At 40.0% G+C, this 21,724-nt stretch overlaps 1 protein-coding gene across 4 annotated transcripts in view; it reads right to left on the bottom strand.

Annotated features, from left to right (window-relative positions):
• Positions 1-21,724, bottom strand: part of MAP4K4 (mitogen-activated protein kinase kinase kinase kinase 4) — a 240,419-nt gene that overhangs the window by 28,082 nt on the left and 190,613 nt on the right. The window contains exons 16-27 of one of the 4 annotated variants that reach the window (XM_054009944.1): positions 18,290-18,451; positions 16,162-16,392; positions 15,168-15,274; positions 14,306-14,457; positions 13,098-13,195; positions 12,792-12,800; positions 11,840-12,015; positions 11,127-11,247; positions 9,846-10,037; positions 7,157-7,274; positions 6,680-6,850; positions 2,118-2,261 (exon numbers count right to left, since the gene is read on the bottom strand). In XM_054009944.1, the coding sequence (XP_053865919.1) occupies positions 2,118-2,261; positions 6,680-6,850; positions 7,157-7,274; positions 9,846-10,037; positions 11,127-11,247; positions 11,840-12,015; positions 12,792-12,800; positions 13,098-13,195; positions 14,306-14,457; positions 15,168-15,274; positions 16,162-16,392; positions 18,290-18,451 (1,681 nt within the window). The remainder of the gene's footprint in view (positions 1-2,117; positions 2,262-6,679; positions 6,851-7,156; positions 7,275-9,845; positions 10,038-11,126; positions 11,248-11,839; positions 12,016-12,791; positions 12,801-13,097; positions 13,196-14,305; positions 14,458-15,167; positions 15,275-16,161; positions 16,393-18,289; positions 18,452-21,724) is intronic. The other 3 variants (XM_054009953.1, XM_054009962.1, XM_054009969.1) reach the window with 3 other exon arrangements.

Genomic DNA, 21,724 nt, shown 5'->3' with positions numbered 1-21,724 from the left:
ATCCAAATCAAACCCCAGAGACACAATTACATGACTAAGCCCATTAAGCCAACTGTTGGGAGAAGTTTGGTTAAAATTAAACATTTCCATTTGCTCAGAGTGATGTAGGCAAAGAGAACATCTTAAATAGGGAATGGAAAGATACCCAAGGAAAAGCTCAGGCTCAGAATAGCCAGGAACTGGTGATGGAGTGGGAGGAGGGGCGGAAGAATGGGATGGAGAGCATAGCAGGCAGGAGACCTGGGAGAGAAAGGGCAGTAGGCTTCCCCCACAAAGTCATCTCATGGGCCAGAATCTCTGCTAGCTCTCATCGAGCTCCCATGCTAAAAATAGTAGGGTAGCTGTGGTAGCATGGGCAGCAAATGCATGGGCAACAAATGCCCTGAGTACAAACCCATCTGGACCCCATGGTATGTATTCAGGGTGGCCAGCCCATGCCGCCATTGCTGCTACCTGAGATACTGTAGCTACATTACTATTTGTAGTATGTTAACTCCGTGAGAACTAGCACAAGTACGTCTACTCAAGCTGGGCATCAACCAGCTCCAAATGTAGATGCAGCCTCTGTGGGTAGAAACCCTCCCTCTTCACTGTACTCTGGTGACCTCCTGTAAAACCCAGGATAGAGGACAGTGCTTAAGGCATAAGCCAGCTACAGCTCAACCAATTTCTTCAGGGTTAATGTAACGTGTCTGAATAGAGGAAGCAATATTCTTGAAGGAAACAAACTGGACGTGTCAGGGTGTTTGAATCGTGACTCACGCAACTGTAAACAAAGCTAAAAGAATTTCACATGAGACTTAGCCACAAATTTTCGTCACCAACGTGGGATACATTAACTAATGGACATTACATAAGCGGGGTTAGGCGGTATCTTTGTTTACAAGTCTATTGAACTATACACTGCATCAGACGATTTAATGGTGTCATTCAAATAGATACCCAGGGAGCATGTTGGGAGCTATCATGAAATATTGTACATTATAAAGGTATAGGGTTTTTTAAGTGCCTGGTTTAATCTATTTTTGTAATTCAGTCGTCAGCCATAAGTGAAATGTAAATGAGTTATGGCCGATGAAAATATTACAGGTGTGTTAAAAAGGAAATGCAGCAACGGGCTTTACTACACTGGCACAAAGGTGGTACTTTAGATAACAAACATGTACACTCACATACTGCACTGAGCTGGCTAGGGTCTATGTGTACCACTATCTTCTAGCCAATGGTACCAGAAACTGCTCCACTGTGTATTGCAGAACCTAGACAGTTAATACATAATGGAGAGTCTCCTTTAGCTCCAATGTTAGGGGTCTATGTTCTTGGAGCAGAAGGATCAAAGTTCTATCCCTGCTGCCACCAGTTCTGAGTGCCTGTGGAGTGCAACATAGTGACCACTGTGTGAAGCCCTAAATGACCCCGGGGTTTCATACAACAGAGCATGGCAAAAGTTAAAATACAGGAGAAAGCTAGACGGCTAAAAACAGATCTGTAAGAACCATTTGCTGTAAACTCAGTGAAATTGTGTAATAAATGAAGTAGCCCTTTTAAATAGCCCCTTGGAGCCCAAAGTGTTTGGGGTTCCCAGCTTTAGTAAGAAACCATTATTCATTAGGACATGTTAAAGTGTGAACTATTTAAAGAATGGCTGTATCTCTCCCTGTTCGATCAATGGGCTACAGTCTCACTAAGTAAAGACACATCCAGATGCGACATCCATCTACTCCATCGTATCAGTAACTTAACCATGCCCATCTTTGCTGCCCTTCCTCCCCGTCCTTCCATGCTGCCTACATCTGCACTCTGCAACGGATTTTCTATTCTAGTGACCTAGACTCAAAAGAGGACTTATAACTTCCTGCACCCATTCTCTCCCAAACACAATACAAATAAATAAAATAGAATATTTTATCATTTTATCTTCCAAACTTGTGAAAAAAATTTCCTTCAAAGCAGGCAGTTTGGGGTGTTTTGCATGGAAGTTGGTTCATAGCATTAAAAAACGTGAAAGCATTAAGACTGAAAAATCCTGGGCCCAGAGATGTCAATGGCAAAAACTCCTATTGACTTCAGCGAAGTCCGGATTTCAGAGAAATAACATATTGAAAAATGGGCATTACCAGATATCGTCACCAAGACATTCAGGCCTTCGAGTACATCCATCTGCTGGAACCGTCTTCGGTTTATTAGAGGATAAACCTTCCCCTGACCACTTCTGTCTAGCAGCATCAGACCACTCTCAGTTCCCACTAACAAATTCACTCCTAGGTTAAAAAAACAAAACACCCAACTTATAATGCATGTTTTCCAGGTATTTTGATTAAGTCATGCTTTACAGAACAACTTACATTGCTTTAGGTATTCAAACCCAACACTGATTCCATCTGCACACCTGGCAGAGGGGTGGAGTAGCAGAGACCCCCCCGCTCACTGGGATAGGTAGGTGGAACATGAAATTTATCACACATACACTAGCAAGAGGCTGATACGCAAGAGGAAGCATTCCAGAGCAGGGTCCATCCTCCACTTCCCAAGAGCTGAAGATAGCAAGGGTCTTATGAAAAAAGTCATGCAGAATTTAATAGAGAAAGACAGCTTAAAACCATTCTATAGAACTTAATAGAATGCTCTTTCTATGAGTGAATTCTACAGAGTGGTTTTAAAAACCTACAGCTTTATCACCATTAAACACTATAGGGTTTTAGAATAATTTTTTATAGAACCCTATTTCATTTTTATAGAACCGTATTGGTTTCATCCCTATCTAGTTCTATAGGACTTTATTACAAAGAGGGTTTTCAGTGGGGAATTGTCCTTGATCTCAATAGTTCCCCCTTTACATACACCACACTCATCTGGTTAGTAGATGTCTATTAAATTTTTCAATCCTTGTAACCATAACAGACAGCTATTGCCACAAGTTATGTGAAGAGAGCAAAAGGACAGTTGAACTACAGCACAAGGGATGAGAGTCAAACCAATTTTGTGACTCACTTTATTAGACCTCCTCAAACATTTATTAGACATCACAACAAAGCTTTTATTTTTAAATGCAATAAAACAGGTTGAAAAACAGGTAAATTCACAAAGCTATACAATTATGGCTATTGTGAGTTAGAAGCTGTCACAGTAGGCCAAATTAATCCCCGGTTTAAGTGTACTGGTGATAACAAAATTACAACAGGGACTAATTTGGCCTTGTATCCTAAACTGAGCACTACTAATACAGCAGATCTGATTCAGCTACACAGAAATTAAACAGTGGGTAGCCTTGCAAACTACATTTATGGCAATATCTAAACACAACAGGACAGCATTTTAAGATGCTATGACAGCCTTAAATCAGCAGGCTCCTTGCTTTTATTGATTACTGTCTTGTAATTTCAAAAGGTACATTCTTCCCTACATCTCACAGATCATTATGTCTAAGCTGTGAGGAAAAGTACCTAATCATACTGTAGCAATAGCACAGGGACGGCACTAATTAGTAGAGCAGATATTGACTGATTTGTTCTTGTCATTAGAACTCTGAACAGAGCCTTAATTCATTTAGGCTTCTTAGTATAGGTTATGCTATATGCTTAAAAGTAAACGCACATGTAAATTTGTTCACTCAAGGTCTTTTCCATCCCTTTTGGGTGTCAGGACCCTATAACTCTTGCCCATATCCTTCTGTGGTGTCTTTAACTCTTCATGTATTTCTGACAGGTATTTCACATCCCATTATATACAGTCAGTTGTTCCTTCCCTTCTCCATTTAAATAAACTGATATGGGCAGTGAGCCAGCAGTAACTAATGCCTAAACTTTAAAATGTCTTTGTATTTGCAGCATTCAGACCTATGAAAACCTCTAAATTTTTTTCCCCTGCAGCTCAGCAGTTCTAATTTTTCAAAGTGTGCCTGCTACCACAAGTACATTACAAAAGTGCCTTTCTTTTGTATTTGGGGACTGGGCATCTACTTCTCTGATATTCCATCTATATTATTAGCATTGAACTGAACTATTTAGATAACTTCCTGAGAGAATCTTATAAAAATTACAGCCTTAAACATTATTTCATTACAATTAATAAAGGCAATAAAAAACCCCTCTCTCTTTACAGGAACTATCACACTTAGCATGGCAAGGACCAAACTCCTAGCAGGGGTAATTAGGCACAAATCCGTTGAGAATAAAGATGTGCCTGCATACACCAGAATGAATTTGGCCTAAATGTTTAACAAGAAAGTGTTTGTTATAGCTGTAAAATACCTCCAGGATTTTATTTCAAATCAACAGAAGAATGAAATATGAAGATCAAAGAAACATGAAAGTACTAAACACGAGTGATGGCCCAGCCCCTACTGGCAGGGCAATTTGGTTTGGCATGGAAGTTTGTGACACTTGTTTCCAATTTATTTCATGTGATTTCATTCTCCTTTCTCTCTTTACCCCCCTCTCACTCTGACATCTTCCATTTGCACAAAGTTATACATTTGCACTGAAAATTATTCACACCAAAGCATGTAAAAATATTAAGCCTACATTTGGGCAAAAACTGACACTGGTGAACTTTGATAAAGCTGATTGATAAAGAGGTGCTGGAATGTTTTTGGACAGCCCCCCAAAAACACACAGACTCATAGAATGAATACTGGGTGGGAACTGCTTCTACCCCCATTCCTATTCCTGTCCCTCCCTTCTTCCCCCCGTCACAACTGGCCATATTTCTATTTTTGAATATAGCACTTTATGAACATGTACTCATGAAGAAAGTAAATATAATTATCCTTGCTTTATAGATAGCAAAACTAGTCTAGAGATGTAAAGTGAAACAGATGAAGCTAAGTGGTGTCAGAGTCTAGATTAAAATCCAGGTCTCTTATATCTATCTAGCCCTTCTCTTCATGTGTCAGTATATTTATGCCTGCATCTATAATTTTCACTCCATTCATCTAAAGAAGTGGGTATTTTACCCATGAAAGCTTATGCCCAAATAAATCTGTTAGTCTTTAGGTGCCACCGGACTCCTCGTTGTTTTTATGTCTATCTAGACAATTGTGCTTTCCAGGCAAATTGTTTAGACCAACTACTTCAAACTATCACACCTAAACCACCCATCTTTAGGTACCTAAATGTCTAAATTTTCAAGTGTTCTGTGTATCTGCAGGACTTTCACTAAGTTCAGACACCCAGGTTTGAAAAATTGCAGTAAGACAGCTTTGCTGAGCCAGTTTCCTAATACACAGAATGAGAACAACATATCTACCTACCTACCAGCATCTTAAATCATGCATGTTTTCAGACCTCCTGTGTAGTACATATCATTATCCCCTATTTTACAAATGGGCAACTGGAATTTAGTGAAGCAAGTAGAGAACCAGGAGACCTAGATTTTGAGCCTAGGTTTTTTGTTTTTGTTTTTTATATATATAAAAAACTTTGAGCAAGTCACTTCACTTCTCTGAGCGCCTCCTGTAAAATAGCAAACAATATTTACCTACACACCATAACTTGTAAAGTGCTATGTAAATGAAACTATCACAGCAGCCCCATGCTTAATCTACTAATCATGTGACTTTGGGGAAGGACCAACTCTTTCTCCTCCAGCTTTTTCAACATTCATAACTGTTTAGTGTTTTTGTTTTAAAGCATTAAAACAGATATCAGTATCAAAAGGGGCAGGATTCTGGCAATTAGTGTGGCCAGTGTTGAAGTCTCATGGCACAGGCGATTTTTCTGCTACTGTAAAGCCAGTGGAGATGACTCCTCTACAAAACCACCCTGGGTATAGGGGGCATATCAAGATAGGAAATGGCCATCAGACCAATCCTTCTCTGGCATAAGATAACTAAGAGCCATAACTGTAAATGGCACATTGGCACCCCATGATCCTAGCCCCAAATGCACTGAGCAGAGCTTGGAAGAGAATGTGGCCCATAGTCTCAAACAGAAGAAGTTGCCTAGTTACTTGCCCTATTCTCTCCAGGTAATTATGTGATTTGATGTGAGATCACTAATATAAAAGTTATAACATGAAATACTTTCTAATCAAGCCCTTTGATTTCTCAGCAAGAATTCTGAGAAGCAAAATCAAATACAATACCCTTTTTGAATCTATCATTAACCCAACAACCTTGTACTGACACAAAATGCACAGCAAGATTACCATAATCCACAAAAGCTGCAGACATATACTAAAAAGAGGTTTAAAAAGTTGAAAAGACTGTCAATTGGCTGACAAAATTTTGAATGATTATTATTCAACCCTGAGAATATACCAGTCAGAACTTGCATCAAGCCAGACCTCAGAATAGCCACATCGTAAGCACAATAGTAACCAGATCTCACTATGATGACATGAGACTGAGCTTTTATTACTATGTAGATATTCCAAAATATCAGACACTTATTTGTCCTTGCTCCTTAAATGAATTTATGAACAGTTTAGGTCATTAAGCTTATACTGGTGTGCTCTGAGCTGCAAAATTATTTTCATATACACCAAGAAGTTGTAAGAGACAACCTTCCATCCCTCCCTGTGTTGTAATCTATGGCTTATTTGGACACTGGATAATTGCTGAGGTACAAATCGCTCTCACTCTTCATGCACTTAGAGAGAGTTCATAAAATCAATCAAGTAAATGAAAAGAAAAACAAGGAAATAAGGGGAGGAAAGGAGGGACACAGATATACATTACCCCATAAGGCAGCACACAAAATCTCAGAATTGAATCTCTTCTTGTATTTGCGAATCTCTGGAGTGTCACTTTGTGGTCGTGTATTAGTAGGATTCACATTGACAACTGATCCCTTCCTGGTGGGATCTTGCCTTATTGCCTCTGACCTCATGGCTTCACTAGAAAATCCCACTGGGGGAAAAAAAAAAAAAGAAAAAAGAAAAGAAAAGTACATGTAATACTATCTTCTAAGTGCCAAATATTTACCATATACTTTTTATTAAATAACCCAGACAGTAACTGATAATATTAAGCAAGTCTTTCTTTTTGTAAGAAATGTAAATGGAAAAAGGAAATAATATGCAATCCAATGCAAATCAAGTAACAAGCATGATGGAAACATTCTAAACTACTTTAAAGAGCAACTCAAGTCATTGAACGCTTTTTTTTTTTCTTTTTTTTTTTTTTCAGTTGTCTTCTTGCATCTACATTACTTACCCACAGAAGTCACAGTTGTCCCACTAGATGGAGAAATCTGTAGTAATCTGGGGTCTATAAAAGGTGTAAAGGAGGAGGAAGATTTGTGTTTCTGGAGTGTGTTACTAGCGGACTGAGTCTGCAATGTAAATTTCAACTTTATTAATATAAGTGACAACAAAAAGTGATGATAACAATGAACATTTCTAAGTCACTACAGAATTTTACCATTTTTTCTGAAGCCCTTTCCCACCCATCCCCAACCTTCTATACTTCCTATATTCATACGGCAGGCACCATAGATGCAGGTTTCACACATTACCACTAAATGTAGTCAGTGTGTTCTTCACCCCTATTAGCTCAGATTTTAAAGGAGATGTTTGAGGAATGGTCACAACAACAGGCAAAAAGTAAGGGAATGTCACCTTATCATTGGTTAAAATATGTACGGTACTTATGAAGTTATTAGAAGCTAGCACTACTTCATTACATAATTTTAATTTTCTATTTGTGAACTGCCCACTACATACTTCTATTTGTTACGCATCTCCTGAAATGAGCTTGTTTAATATGTTATTAAATTTGATCTCTTAATTTGGGCAACAAAATCTAAATACTCTGGGATCAGGCATTCACTTCTATGATTAATGAAATTTCAACGTCTGGTACTTCGTGTTAATTCTCTACTTTTGTTTTTTTTAAACTGAGCCTCTTGCCAGAAAGCTCCAGCAGTTTCTTCCACCATCATTTCACATAGCAAATATTACACCTGTATCAAACAAGGGGCTCATTAATGTGAAAGGTGCAATAAACAGTGATATGAAGCTATGAATATGTAGTTGATAAAAGCACTGGTGCTTTATTTAGTTTTGTATTCTAAACACAAAAAAGGGAGAAAGACAAGTGAAACAATGAACTGTTAAAAGTGGAGATGGAATGACTGAAAAATCCTTGCCAGTTTAGTGAGTTAAGTGTTATAGTGACAACATTGCACATCAAAGCAGAATGGCACAAATAAAAAACAATCCAAAAGTGTGAGTGTGTTTCTCTGTATGTGTAGAGTTACTGTGGACAAAAGGAATGTGTGTCTGCTCAGCTTGTTTTATGCTTTTGCAAACAAGACTGGAGGAGCTTCCTCACTGTTAACCAATCTAAAGCCTCTGTCCCCTCTAAACCTCCACCTTCCTCACCAAATATAATTATTGGGCTTAACCATACTGAACTTTTCTGCAAAGCAAAATATTTTCAACCACATTACTAATAACTTCAATGCCACCACAAACAACTGCCATAGTCTCCTTCTCAAAACTCAGTTTGAGCTAAATTGATTGAACCCTGCTTATTTGTTGCGTAGAACAAAGTAATGAACAGGTATATCCTTGAATCACTGAACTGGTCTACATAACCTGTCAAGAGTATATTTTTACAAAGTTAAAGACTAGTGAAGCACAGCTGAAAATGAAGGATGACAAGCATTACACGGACTAAACTTCTGTGACAAAATGAATGCTTGCTGTCACATGGTTCAATACGTTTCACAAGCGCTTTTCATCCTATTGTGAAAATCGTGCACCACCATTACCTCAGGTTCTTTTGTAACGGTACACAGAATATCTCAGCCTGGCACTGATGTCAAAGCACCTGTTCAGTTCTATTCTGAAAAGCAGCAGCAGGTTGTTGCACATTTATAGTGGCTGGTCTACATCATACTTGTTTACAAGTCTAAAGATGTTTTCTCTAAATGCCAGGCCTGCCTGTTCAACCTGGAAACTGAAAGTCATGCTGGGTGCCTTCCTTCTCATTCCTCTCCACCAGCATTACAGGATGTGCAGGACAAATTCATTCACACCTGTGCATCCCAATTACCTTCAAAAAGTCGCAAAAGTACAAGGATTCACTATATAACCAGGATTTAATGAACAATTCTGTTGTTGGTTTATAAGAATGAAACACAGTCCCTCTTAGCACTGCAGAGCCAAAGGTAACAGGAGTAAAATTCTGGAACAGTGAAGTCCCCAGATAGGACTCCAACTAGAGATAAGAGAGCAGACTTGGAGAATAAGCAGGAGTCATTTTTCCATGGTCATTTTTCATAGCACAACTATTCCATAAAAACCTGAAGAGCTCCTGTAGTACACTACTCCAAACAATGAATACCCCAAACAACCTAGCTTTCCTGAAATGGTCACCAACCCCATGTGGCAATTTCAAAGAGTAAAATCCTTCAATAAGGCTGAAACCAGCTTCCTATCCTGTGTTGGTAGTTTGCACAAGTGAGTTACTTGCACGTGCCTAGTTGTTTGCTCCTTTTTTATGGTAAAATCAAGACAAAATTACCAGGTTTGATTTAATTATTTTTTAAAACCCCAGCAGATTCCTTGCAACTAGCCTGTTCCCGAAATACAGAAATTAAAAAAACAAACAAAAAAAACCCCTTGTCTGAATATATGGTAATCAAGTTTAGTTTAAACAAAAGCCATGCAATTAATGACTCACTGTAGAAAGCAAAAATAGTAAACTAGCAAGTTTGGGGTAAAACTGATCTAGAGTTAAGGGCTTTTCATACAGAACTGAAATGTGTTATTTTGGGGGTGGGAGAAAAGTGACAGAAAAAAGCAGGGGAAGATTGGCTGGAGTTCCTCTGCAAACTAGCTATTAGGCAATACTGGAATAACCCTAAGAAAGCAGCCAGCTGTGGTGCAAGACATACCTCATTAGTAGTTAGCTTGTCCTGGGGTGTCTGTGGGGACATGATGGGTGTCGGCTGGCTGGAGGATGGGGAGGAGGAGGTGGAAGAAGTGGAGGAGGAATGGCTTTGCTGTAAGAGATCTGGCAAGAGGTGAATGCGACCGGCAAAGCCATTGCTCTCATGATGGCTGGCACGCTTTGTGTCAACTGTACTCTGTAGAAAAAACAGGCACACTTGTCTTGCTCAAGTGCTGCTTAAGGCTTTCATCCCTATCAGCTTTATCTACTTTTTTTTTTTTTTTTAAATGTACCGATATCCTATGCCTTGATGCCTGGGTTAGAAGTGTGCTGAGCTTCCAGAACTCAGTAAATACTGCACCTCTGGCAAGCAGAATTGAGCCTCTCACTTAATCTGATTCACTTGCAAGGCCAGCTCCTTTACCAAAAGAGTAATTGTGCCAGTAAGTCTATGCTGCTCCTACTACATCTGTATTTGTTGTTTGCCATCATTTTATTTAATTCTAGCTTGAGTCATGTTCTGACAAGAACTTGAAATATCTGGTGAATTCCCTAATCTAGCTATTTAAACAGTCACCATGAAATTTTAATTAGCAAACTGTAGGGTTCAACTAAAAAATTACATTCAGTTGCAAAACTCAAGAATGTGATTACTGAGGAAGTCCCCTAGGAGCTGACAGACTCATTAACAGATGAGCTAGTTTAATACACAAAGAAGCAGCTTCTTCACAATCAAAGATAGAACATTTCAAAACAGAAGGAAACCAAACAACACGCCTAGATCCATCCACAGTCACTGCCCTGCCCCTTGTAACATTCCCTCCCAGCCCCCAGCACCAATTGTCTGCTACCTTGCTTTTTTGTTAGTTTGTTCTTGACTTTAGGCTTAAAGTAGTTAAAAGAATTGAGCACTTTTCCCCCAACCCTTTCTAATTCTGAGATCCAGCGTCTGGTTCTACCATAAAACCAGGTTAAGTTCTTCTGTGCTGAGAGCTTTCTTCACACACCTGCAGCTTTTCTATCACTTTTTTGACACAGACTTTGAGGTGCTCTGCGTGGTGCTATAAATGGATGTCATTGCAAAGCATGCAAAACAGTAGCAGCAAGGGATGGAGGCTACTCTTTTCTCTGCATGCATCAAGTGTCTGCACATCCAAAATATGCTACATCTGTGTCTTGATAACATGGACAACAAATATAATGTAGAAACAGCATGGGTGAATGAACAAGCAGGTTAATGATCACAGTAAAGGCACAGCACTGTGCAGGGAAGGAAATACAATACCTGTCGGACGATTAAAGTACCCTCCTTGGAAGGCGTCATGGCAGGTTCACTCTCCACATCATCATGGACAATCATGGTTTTCACTGACTCTGTTTCACCATTGCTCAGATTCAGAGTTGATCTATGCATCAAGCAAGAAATAATTTGGATAAAATAACCCTATAGTATTTCAGTTTTAGCTCTGTCTTCATGTATTCGTATCAAGTGCATGTCATAGATCGTTTACAGCTGCATTCAAAGTGGAATATTGACATAAATCATCAAGGAAGAGCTTCCTCAAGAAACAAATGAGTCTAAAATTGCTAAAAACAATCCTTCACCTTTTATAAAATGCAAATGAGGGAAGGAAACAACACACAACACTATAATTTGGCTTCTAGTAACACAAGACAAACATTAAGATTTAAAGAATCAAAATTTCAAATGGTGCCAAAGTGACTTAGGAGCTTAAGTCCTATTTTTAAAAAGCGATTTAGGCACTTGCTCATTGACTTTCAAAGGCATTTAGACTAAATGCTAAAGTCACTTTTGAAAACGGACCATTTTAAAGATGTTACCCTACATGTTTCGGAAACGTGAACATTAACTGACTGCTAAGTACTTTTCATGGACTCCTGAATACGGTCTTGATAAAAGAGGGCTAATGAACGAAACATATGTTGTGGTCTTTTCCCCATATCCACACAAAACAGAAAAAACACAGAACAACTAACACAGCTCTGGCATCCTCCGGCCCAGATGTAGATTCATCTGCTCCTTCTTGTTCCATATCGTCATCCTCCTCATCTGTCGTCCCCGACTCTTCACTGGACGATGAATAGTCTGTCACCTTGTGCGGAGGTCGTACATCCTCTACAGCTCGCAATTCCTTTGCCAAGGCAGTTAAATCCTAGCAAGAATGAGACAAAGGGGAAAAAGAAGAGTGAGGTTGCAGATTGGAGAGGAGTAGAGGCAACGTATCAGCAACACAGCTGTGGGGACTGAGTTTGTTCAGTTTGCTGCTGCACTTCCATAGTTCCCAGCAACAGGTGTTTTGTTGTTGTTGGTTTACTGATTTCTTTGTGCTTTACTGGCAAATTAAAAAACAAATAAACCCTAGAAATTTAAGACTATGTAGGTCTTTACCCCCTCTTACTCCTACCAGAGCTGCTAGAGCAATGAACACACTAGAATATGTTGTTTTAAGGAGTCCAACATTTTCCCTCCCCAACTGTTCTGCATATTGACAAGCTACAGTGCATGGAAATTTGGGCAGCAAAGTTGTAAGACAGCCTAAATTTACTGAGCTGTCTGTTCAGCTGAACACAGTTTGCGGGTTACGCAAGACCCGACTTACACAAATCCGCACTTACGGAAAAAGTGGTTGTTGTTGTTTTTTGCACGTAATGGTTGGAGATACGTTTCCGACTTATGCAAGTCGGGGAGCCTCTGTAGTTTATAAACTGATGGGATGGGAGCCACCATCTTCCTTTAAAGGACTTCATTTGATTTGGGCATTTGAGTGCTAGGGCAATATAAGAATAAACAACATATTCATAGATTTTGATTCAGATGGAACCATTGGAATCATCTACTCTGACCTCTTGGATACCAAAGGCACAAAATGTAATGATAATAACTTCAAAAAATAAAAAATATATTTGATTGTAATAGCTAAGTGCTTACCACTTCTCCCTGCACCATTCAGCACAACAATGGTACGGTTGGGTCAGATGAATCATCATTGGTCCAGCCACATGAAGAGTATACAGGATGTAAGGAGAGGTTTGAAAGGAAGAAAATGAGAAAACACAAAAATTCAAGAAGCAAATAAAGTACATTTAAATGTTTAACACTTCATAGTATGCAACTGCCAAACTGAATCTCTAATTCACTCTTAATGCTTGGATTCACCGTGTAAGTATTTGTAATAGACCTATCTAACATCAAGTAAAAAACATCAGATAAGCAGCACAGTTAGGTTTAGCTTACAGCAGGCTTGTTGGGTCTGAAGACTTCTTTCTTCTCTTCAGGTTTTTTGGCTGCATTTTCATGACGTTGAGACGGTGAACCTTCAGATTTGGATGATGCTACATGTGTCAAGACCCCCCCCCAACAAAAAAACACAAAAAAGGGGGGTCATTGTTAAGTTAGGATTTTTTTTATTTATGCAGCAAAAGGAGCACAAGGCCTTGTCTACACTGGGTATTTCAGCCATAGGTGGCCAGCCACAAGTTTACCTGCACCAGTGCAAACCTCTAGTGCTGACAGGAAAAATCACAAGCAGCTGCGATTTGCACTGCAGCTTACCAGTGACTGAAAACATGGAAAGAGGCACATGACATACAGCAGCTTTGTCCATCTATACTAGGGAGTTAACAGCACTCAACATTGAGCATTCTGGGGATTCCACAGACTTATTTCATTCCAAGCTCCTTTCCCTTTAGTTACCTCTATAGTGTGTCTTACACCGTACAGCTGAATGTGCTCTAACATTACACAGCAGCAGTGTCCTGCTCAATTCAAAAAGCTATAATGAACCTTTTCTATTTTTGCTGTATGTTTAAAGAGGGGGATTGGAACTGCTTTTCAGATATGATTTTTGTAGGTTTTCATTGACACCCCCTCTAATATTTAAAAAAAAACAAACTATAGAGGATTTGATCTTGGGTCAAAAGGAAACATGACATCTTGACATTAGGAAAAAAGAAACCCAAATGAGAAAATAATTAAAATGCTAATGAATCTGGCTCTGGAAAAAAGTGTCTATCCTTGTACTCATGGAAAGAGTTGATGTGCAATGAATGATCAAGAAATATTCGAGATGCTCATACAAATGAAGGAAGTTAGTTCAAAGATCGTATATGAAAAGGAATGGACTCGGTCATGTATTTTGTACATGGGTGAATAAACCTGTAATTGAGTCTGAATTGGAGAAAGGGGCTAAAACCCACTATTGAAGATTTCTACACATACAACCCCGCTCAAAACAGCGGCTATGAAAAGGAACGGCATATACAGAGGATCAAAACTTCCCAGCCTGATACTTTACATTAAAAATTCCTTTTACGTGAAGATTCATTGTCCTTCATTCGTATTACTATTATTATTAGCTGCTGCACAATCCAAACATTACAGATTCATCTAGAAATCCTAAAGGAAGGGGGAAGGGGGAAGAAGGGGAAAAAAAGAGGACTTACATCTCATTCGGAACCGTTCACCAGAGCCACTCTGAGATCCAGGATGGGACCCCGGCTGTGAGCTGGAGTTACTTGAGCCCGAGGAACTGCCGCTGCCTGGTCTCGGCACAAGTTTCTCCACCCTCTCCCATAGCAGACGAGGCTCTATATTGCTGTCTCAAGAAAAGTGCATTTGTCAACTTTAATTTCAGATATCGCATTTTAAACTTAAAATCAAGCTTGGTTACTCATCAACATTTCGTTAATGACTGATCAGAAGGAGTGTACTAATCCTTGTGCTTAGGACTTTCACAGCAATTCACATCCTACGCAGCAGCCACACTAGCCATCTTAATATCTGAGGAACGAAACTTTCTCACACACAAAAATAAATTAAAACAATGCTTAATTGCTTTTTGTGCTACTTTTTGTTTGAGAACTGGCTATACAACACTACAACTTTTGAGGGCTGAAAAGCCTCTGGGTTCCCTTAGCCCTAGATCCCATAGATACTTACTACTGGGCACCATGCTCGCTCCTGGAAAAAGCCCCCGCTGCAACACAAAGGGACCATTTGCAGCAATAAGTACAATACCTGATAGCAAGCACTTGTATGACTGGGCCCTTTTTTCTAAATGTTAAGACTACTCTGAAAATATTGCAAGATTTACTCAAACAGCCCCTTCAAAGATGCAGAGGCAAGAAGAAAATTCATTAAAGTTTGTTGAACTATTTAGTGCCAAAGAAACTCAACATTGACTGCTAAGAGAGAATGGGTCCACTTTCCTCCTTCCTTCACATCTGAGAGATAATGCCTTTCCCTGGCTTCCAACTAACATTCCCTTACAAAACAGCAGAGAGACGGAGATCTGGGCTTACGAACCTTGTGGAGTTTCTTTGCCCTGCTTGATTATTTTGCTGCCCACTGCTCTGCAGTGGAGAATCTCGACGTGATAGGACGGGAGACCTGGACGTTGTTCTCACAGGTACCTTGGGTGAAAAAAGAAACAGTAAAAGTTAATGTAGAAGGGAGAAAGGGGAAAAATTAAGATTCTCCTGCCACAGCAAATACATTTTGAATAACATTATTCTAAGTCAAAGTCAATATAATTGAACAAAATGAAAGAAAAAACAAAACAAAAAAGAAAAGAAAAAATGAAGAATCTTTAGCTGGGCTGCTGTTTGGATACTGAAAAGAACTGAAAGTTTAGACTAACATACCTAAATAGCTACCACACAAACATACATGCCCCTTACCCCAGACTACTGAGACATTTTAAAAGAATATGGCATTTTGACTGAAGCAAAGGAGACACAAAGCAATTTGCTGAAATAGCATGAGGATTAGGAAAATAAACTCAAAGGAACCAAACGAATGCCCAGTAATGGATCAGCAGGAGACAGAGACTGGTGGGAAGCAAGAACATATTCAGAAGAAGCAAATCCCAAGCGGAAGGGAAAAAAATATTGAATGTTTCTTTTTTGTTCATTTCCATCTAAACTTTAAATAAGTTCATGGTTTACAGCTTGGTTTTCCAACCAGAAATAGAAGAAAATAAACTTTAAGCTATCATGTCAAGGATGTTTTAAATTCTTTCCTGAATATTGTAATGATTTGTTAACTTTGCATAATAAACCACTTCTCTACAAGAGCCATAGTGTGTAAATATTTGTCATTTTCACCAGAGATTGCAATTCCTTTTTTTAACATGTTATCATGGGCCAATTGACTAGATATCTACAGTATAAACGCCCTTCAAAAATACTCCCCAATCATGGCACTACTCTGTGGACCCGTTTTTTCCAGTGCGTAAACGATCACACTCTTCAAATTAAAAAAGAAAAAAAAAGCACACTTCTGTCTTTCTACTCCTTACCCTTGGAGGCACCTCGTCACTGTCTGATCTAGCCCAAGCCTTTTGAGTGGGGTCAGGTACCTCCGACTTAGAGTCAGAACTCTGATTTAGCACTTCACTGCGTGAAGGTGGATATGGGTCCTGAGAACGAAGATGGTGATGTGCAAATTTGGGAGAAGGGTCACTGAAGGAATGGGATCGCGAGACAGGGGAAACATTGTTCTTGAGAGATGCCAGATGGGACCACTGTACCTTACAAGAAAACAAAACATAAAACATTCAATGCGCTCTGTACAACTGGCTTTTTTAACAGAATAAAGGCGAGTGGGTAGGGAGAGACAAATTGGTTATGGCATAAGGCAAGCGTGAGGTGGAATCAAAAAGCAAGGAAGGTGCCCAGAGAACATAACAGACTTGGAACACAGGATGTATGCATTTTGGTGAGGTGCGCTCTCCAAATACACATACACTAGTAACCAGGAAAAAAATAAACATAAGATCTGCACTATGGGCCTGATCCAGAGCCCAATGAAATCAACAGGAGCTTTTCCTCTGGCTTCACTGGACTCTGAGCAGGTCTTAGATAGCAGCACCTGTTGGATAGACAATTTGAAGCAGATATCAAAGTGAAGAAATCCATAAGTTAGGAATACTGCCAAATGTGCAAACCTAAGTATGTTCTGATTTATATTATAACTAAAATCTTAAATTTACAAGACAACACAAAACTTTTGAAGGAAGATCATAAAACGAAAGCCTTTATTCCTTTACAGTATTTTTCTATATATATTACATATATAATATATATTTATATATTATGTGTGTTATATGTATATTATATGCTATGTTACATATTATATATAATGCATATTATACATTCACCATATATATCATATACTGTACACACACACACACACACACACACACACGATGGAGGCACAGCAGCAGCTCCATAATTAAAGCTCCATTAGCAGTTCTATTTGTAAGCCTCAAATTGACCCTCCACCCTATTCCCTTCTCAATTGCGAGCTCAGTAAGCCATTTGTTTGAAAAATGCTTTCTGAAACAGATTAGGAGGAAAACCCTTTCCAGATAAGATCATATAACTCTAGGATACATTGTTTTCACCCATTCAATCAACAGTTAGCATTTAACCTTAGTTTTATGAGGGTGTCTCTATTTGGCTTTATAAATGTATTATTGAATTGTTTTATTACACAAAGCTGTGCAAGAGACAGATTCATTTGAGTACAAGTCAAAGGCAGGACTTCAGAAATAGCTGACATGGTTAGCATAAAGTAACACACACAAGCCCAAGATTATCAAATACTGCTACAAGTCTCTCTGAAAGCCAGGAAAATCTGAGTTGAGGATTAAATTTGGTCACGATTCCTCCCACTCTCCCTTCTGATCAGATTTTGCAGTTGTCCCAAACATTTGCAATAGTTCGTCACAACAAGGTAAGCAGGGACAGTTTTAGTCATCACTGTCAATTATGTATAGACTTATCAAAAAAAAAAGGCAACATTTTATGTTCTGCATGGATACATAAGTTGCATGCCAAGTTTAATTAAACTAATTTATTTAAATTTTATATCTAGCCTTTTTGTAAATCTTAGCTTGTATTTATTTGTACATTCATACTCTAAACTCGATAAACTACAAGGTCCCAAAATTTAGAGATTCATTAGGAAACAGGACAACCATGACAATCAATTGTTCTTGCATCTAGTTAGTTTTCCTACAGGGATGTAAAAGTCAAGCCTGGTTATTTTGTTCTTGGACATCATCTCCAGTAATAAAATGCTGTTTGGACCACATTATGACCAGTCTAACCTCACTGTAGCTTTGACTGGAATGAAGCCAACCATTCTGCTGATGCACAGGTAGCGACAGAACGCAGCTAGCTCTCTTAGGTAGGCTGACTCTGCTCAGAAGTAAAAAGCAATTAAACCCACATGCTTATCACTAAAATAAGCAGGCATGACTCTGAATACAATCAGAGAGCCAATCTGTTGAATAAGTCACATTGAAAAGTAGTAATACACTTTAAATATGTATTTTTATATGCCAAGATCTTCAAACCTAAAGTTAAGTGAATTGGGGCCTCTAGTTTTCTTCCATCCATTCCAAGATTTTCTGCTTTTACCTGGGGTTCCACTGGTCTTTGCAGTGCAGGCTGAACAGGCTCTGAGTTTCCATTGGAAAAGGACTCTGATCTTGAAGGCACTGGTGGCTCCAACACTTTGCCCGTCTGTTTGGACTGTGCTTCAGGGGACCCCTGATTAGTTTTTCTAAATCTATCATCCACCTAAACCAAAGTTACAGAACGTTAGAAGCAGTTGTCAATGAAGTGGAGTATGTAGGAATAAGAGAGCAACCACCTCTCTTTCTTTACAAACACATTTTATGTTTGAAGAAAAACTTTCCCCAGGTACGTGAAATGCTGAATGAGCAGGAGCAAAATAGCAGGTAAGTCTAGATTGGAATACGTACCCGGATAAAGGGTGGAGGCAGTGAGACATGCCTTGACAATAAAAAACTTATACAGTCTTGTCAACCTCAAGAGATCATAATTTTTCAGGTGTAAAAAACCCCATCAAATCACATTGTTTAGTCTGTCTTCTCTACCCCTCAACTAGTGTGAGTGAGAATTTTAGGTTGGAACATCAGCCTTTAGTGCACACAAAAATGCCTCTCCCTGGATGGAGACTGCCCTTATCCTCTCCTCACCCTTAATACAGGGAAACTGCCATCCATTTCCTGGTGCTGTCTCTAGTCTCTCCTCTCCTGGTTTATTTCCTTTGATAAAAGGAGGAATGGATGGTACATAGTTTGAGAATCGCTGACCTAATTAATGCATCACCATTCACACCTGCACATAGAACTTGCAAACTTTTTAGGGTAGATGAGTTATAGATATATGTATTAAAGAACTTTAAACTTATATCAGTTTGTATAACTGTTAATGCCACAATATGTGATTGTTTTAGCCTTCTGCAAGAAGCAAACCTTCCCTGACACTCCTCTCTATCCGACTTCTCTGCCAGACAGTAGCGTAGCAAGTGGGGTTCAGGGGAAGCAGCCGTTTCCCCACAGCACATTTTCAAAAAGCGGCACGCTTGCCGGCCAGTGCTGAACTCCTGCAGACAAGGGGGGTCAGCACGGCCGGAGGAGCCATGGGGAGGGGGCAGCACGACTGGAGAGGTGTGTGTGTGTGGGGGGGGCGCGCAACAGGGCAGCCCGCAGCCAATGGGGGGGTGGCGGGCGCGGCCGGAGGAGGCAGAGCGGGGGGGTGGGGTGGAGGAGCGAGAGGGGGCGCAGCAGGGCGGCCCACAGCCGCGGCCGGAGGAGCAAGGGGAGTGTAGCAGGGCAGCCAGCAGCCAATGGGGGGGGGGGGGGCGCAGCACAGCCGGAGGAGCCAGCTGGGGGGAGGGGGCGGCATGGAGCAGCCAAGAGGAGGAGGAGCCATGGGTGGTGGGGGGGGGGGGGGGGGGTGCCTTTTTTATGTTTGCTCTCCCTGTTCTTAGATTCTGGCTATGCCATTGCTGTCAGAGACTTGCCATCACTTTCCCTCTCCCCTGTCTCTTCCCTTCCCTCTCCTGTTTCTCCACCCTTGCTTTCCCTCCCCTGCCAACTCCTGCCATGCCTCCACCTGCTGTGGACCCACTTCTAGCCCCCCCTTCCCCAAAAACCCTAAATCTTCCTCCCCCTCGCTCTCCTCTTTTACAGTGTCTTTGCTGTTCATCATAGTCTCTGTATCCTGGCCAGCTCCCTGAACCATGCAAACCATCATTTTGCCCATGGACATGGCTTCAATCTCACTAAAAAGAGGGGAAATGGCAGCCATCTTTATTAAGGGCAGCCTCACTTTCACATGCAGATAGACTGTAGGGAAATGGTGGCCATCTTGCTAGCTACTGACCCATTGACAGAAATAGGAGATGGTGGCCATTTTGAGTACATGAAAATTCATGAGTGGGCAGCCTTTCATCATGTTTCCAAGAACACACCCAAATTGCTAGAGTCATGATACAATCGCAAAAGTTGGCAATACAGGTTATAATACTCCAATTTACTAGAGAAATTTACTGATCAACAGTGTTTTCTTCTCAGCTTGTAAGACAGGAAGATAAATGAAAACAAAGCCATTATCTTTATAACTTAAAAAAATATTTTCCATATAATACTCTGTGATATTAGTTCTAACTAAAAGAAAGAATCTATGGAAGATTTTTTAACAGATAGATTTATTTCATAGAACTTACTTCTTCCACAAACCAAAATATTTGGACTGCACCTCTCTTCCTGCAAATACAGGTCAGATTTGTGCATAAGGCTGCAGTATTTGATGACAGATTTTCTGCCCTCATGTCAGGTGAGTATTTCCAAAGCTCTATCGCAGCATAACAGTCTGATTTAGTAGAACAAACAGAATTGCACTACCATCTTATCTGTGTTAACTGTACAGATGGGCCCTACAGATAGAGGCTATTGCATAGTAACCTGGAGAACTTATTTTGGGTGACACCAACTTGAAGAGGGGTTAGTCCCAGAAAGGAAATCAGGTGACCAAGTTTCCATTCTGGATCTTTACCTCTCCCAGTCTGCGACAACTGGAACAAAGTGTGTACTAAGGAAAAGTTAGTAAGGAGAGAGAGGGAAGACAGATAGATGGGAAAGTTGAAGTTGCAGGAGCTGTCGGAGGCCTGTATCCCGAAAAAGGGAAAACGGTTCGTGGGCAGGAGATTTAGACCGAGCTGGATGAGCGAGCGTCTCAGAGGGGTGATTAAGAAAAAACAGAAAGTGTACAAGGAGTGGAAGATGGGAGGGATCAGCAAAGAAACCTACCTTATTGAGGTCAGAGCATGTAGAGATGGAGTGAGAAAGGCCAATAGCCGTGTAGAGTTGGACCTTGCGAGGGGAATTAAAACCAATAGTAAGAGGTTTTATAGCCATATAACTAGGAAGAAAACAAAGAAAGAAGAAGTGGGACCGCTTAAGACTGTAAATGGAGTGGAGATTAAGGATAATCTAGGCATGGCACAATGTCTAAACGAATATTTTGCATCGGTCTTTAATGAGGCTAATGAAGGGCTTAGGAATAATGGCAGCGTGACGGATGGGAATAAAGGAGGGGGGGCTGACATTACTATATCCGAGGTAGAAGCCAAACTCGAACAGCTTAATGGGACTAAATCGGGCGGACCGGATGATCTTCATCCGAGAATATTAAAGGAACTGGCACGAGAAATTGCAAGCCCGTTAGCGATAATTTTTAATGAATCGGTAAACTCGGGGGTGGTAACGTTTGACTGGAGAATAGCTAATGTGGTTCCTCTTTTCAAGAAGGAAAAAAAGTGACCCAGGTAACTACAGGCCTGTTAGTTTAACATCTGTAATATGCAAGGTCTTGGAAAAAATTTTGAAGGAGAAAGTAGTTAAGGACCTTGAGGTCAATGGCAATTGGGACAAATTACAACACGGTTTTACGAAAGGTAGATCGTGCCAAACCAACCTGATCTCCTCCTTTGAGAAAGTAACAGATTTTTTAGATAAAGGAAATGCGGTGGATCTAATATAC

Source organism: Malaclemys terrapin, chromosome 1 (assembly GCF_027887155.1).
Source record: "Malaclemys terrapin pileata isolate rMalTer1 chromosome 1, rMalTer1.hap1, whole genome shotgun sequence".
Classification (NCBI taxonomy): Eukaryota; Metazoa; Chordata; order Testudines; family Emydidae; genus Malaclemys; species Malaclemys terrapin.
The sequence above is the reverse complement of the archived record's forward strand: the minus strand, read 5'-3'. Positions and strand labels throughout refer to the sequence as shown.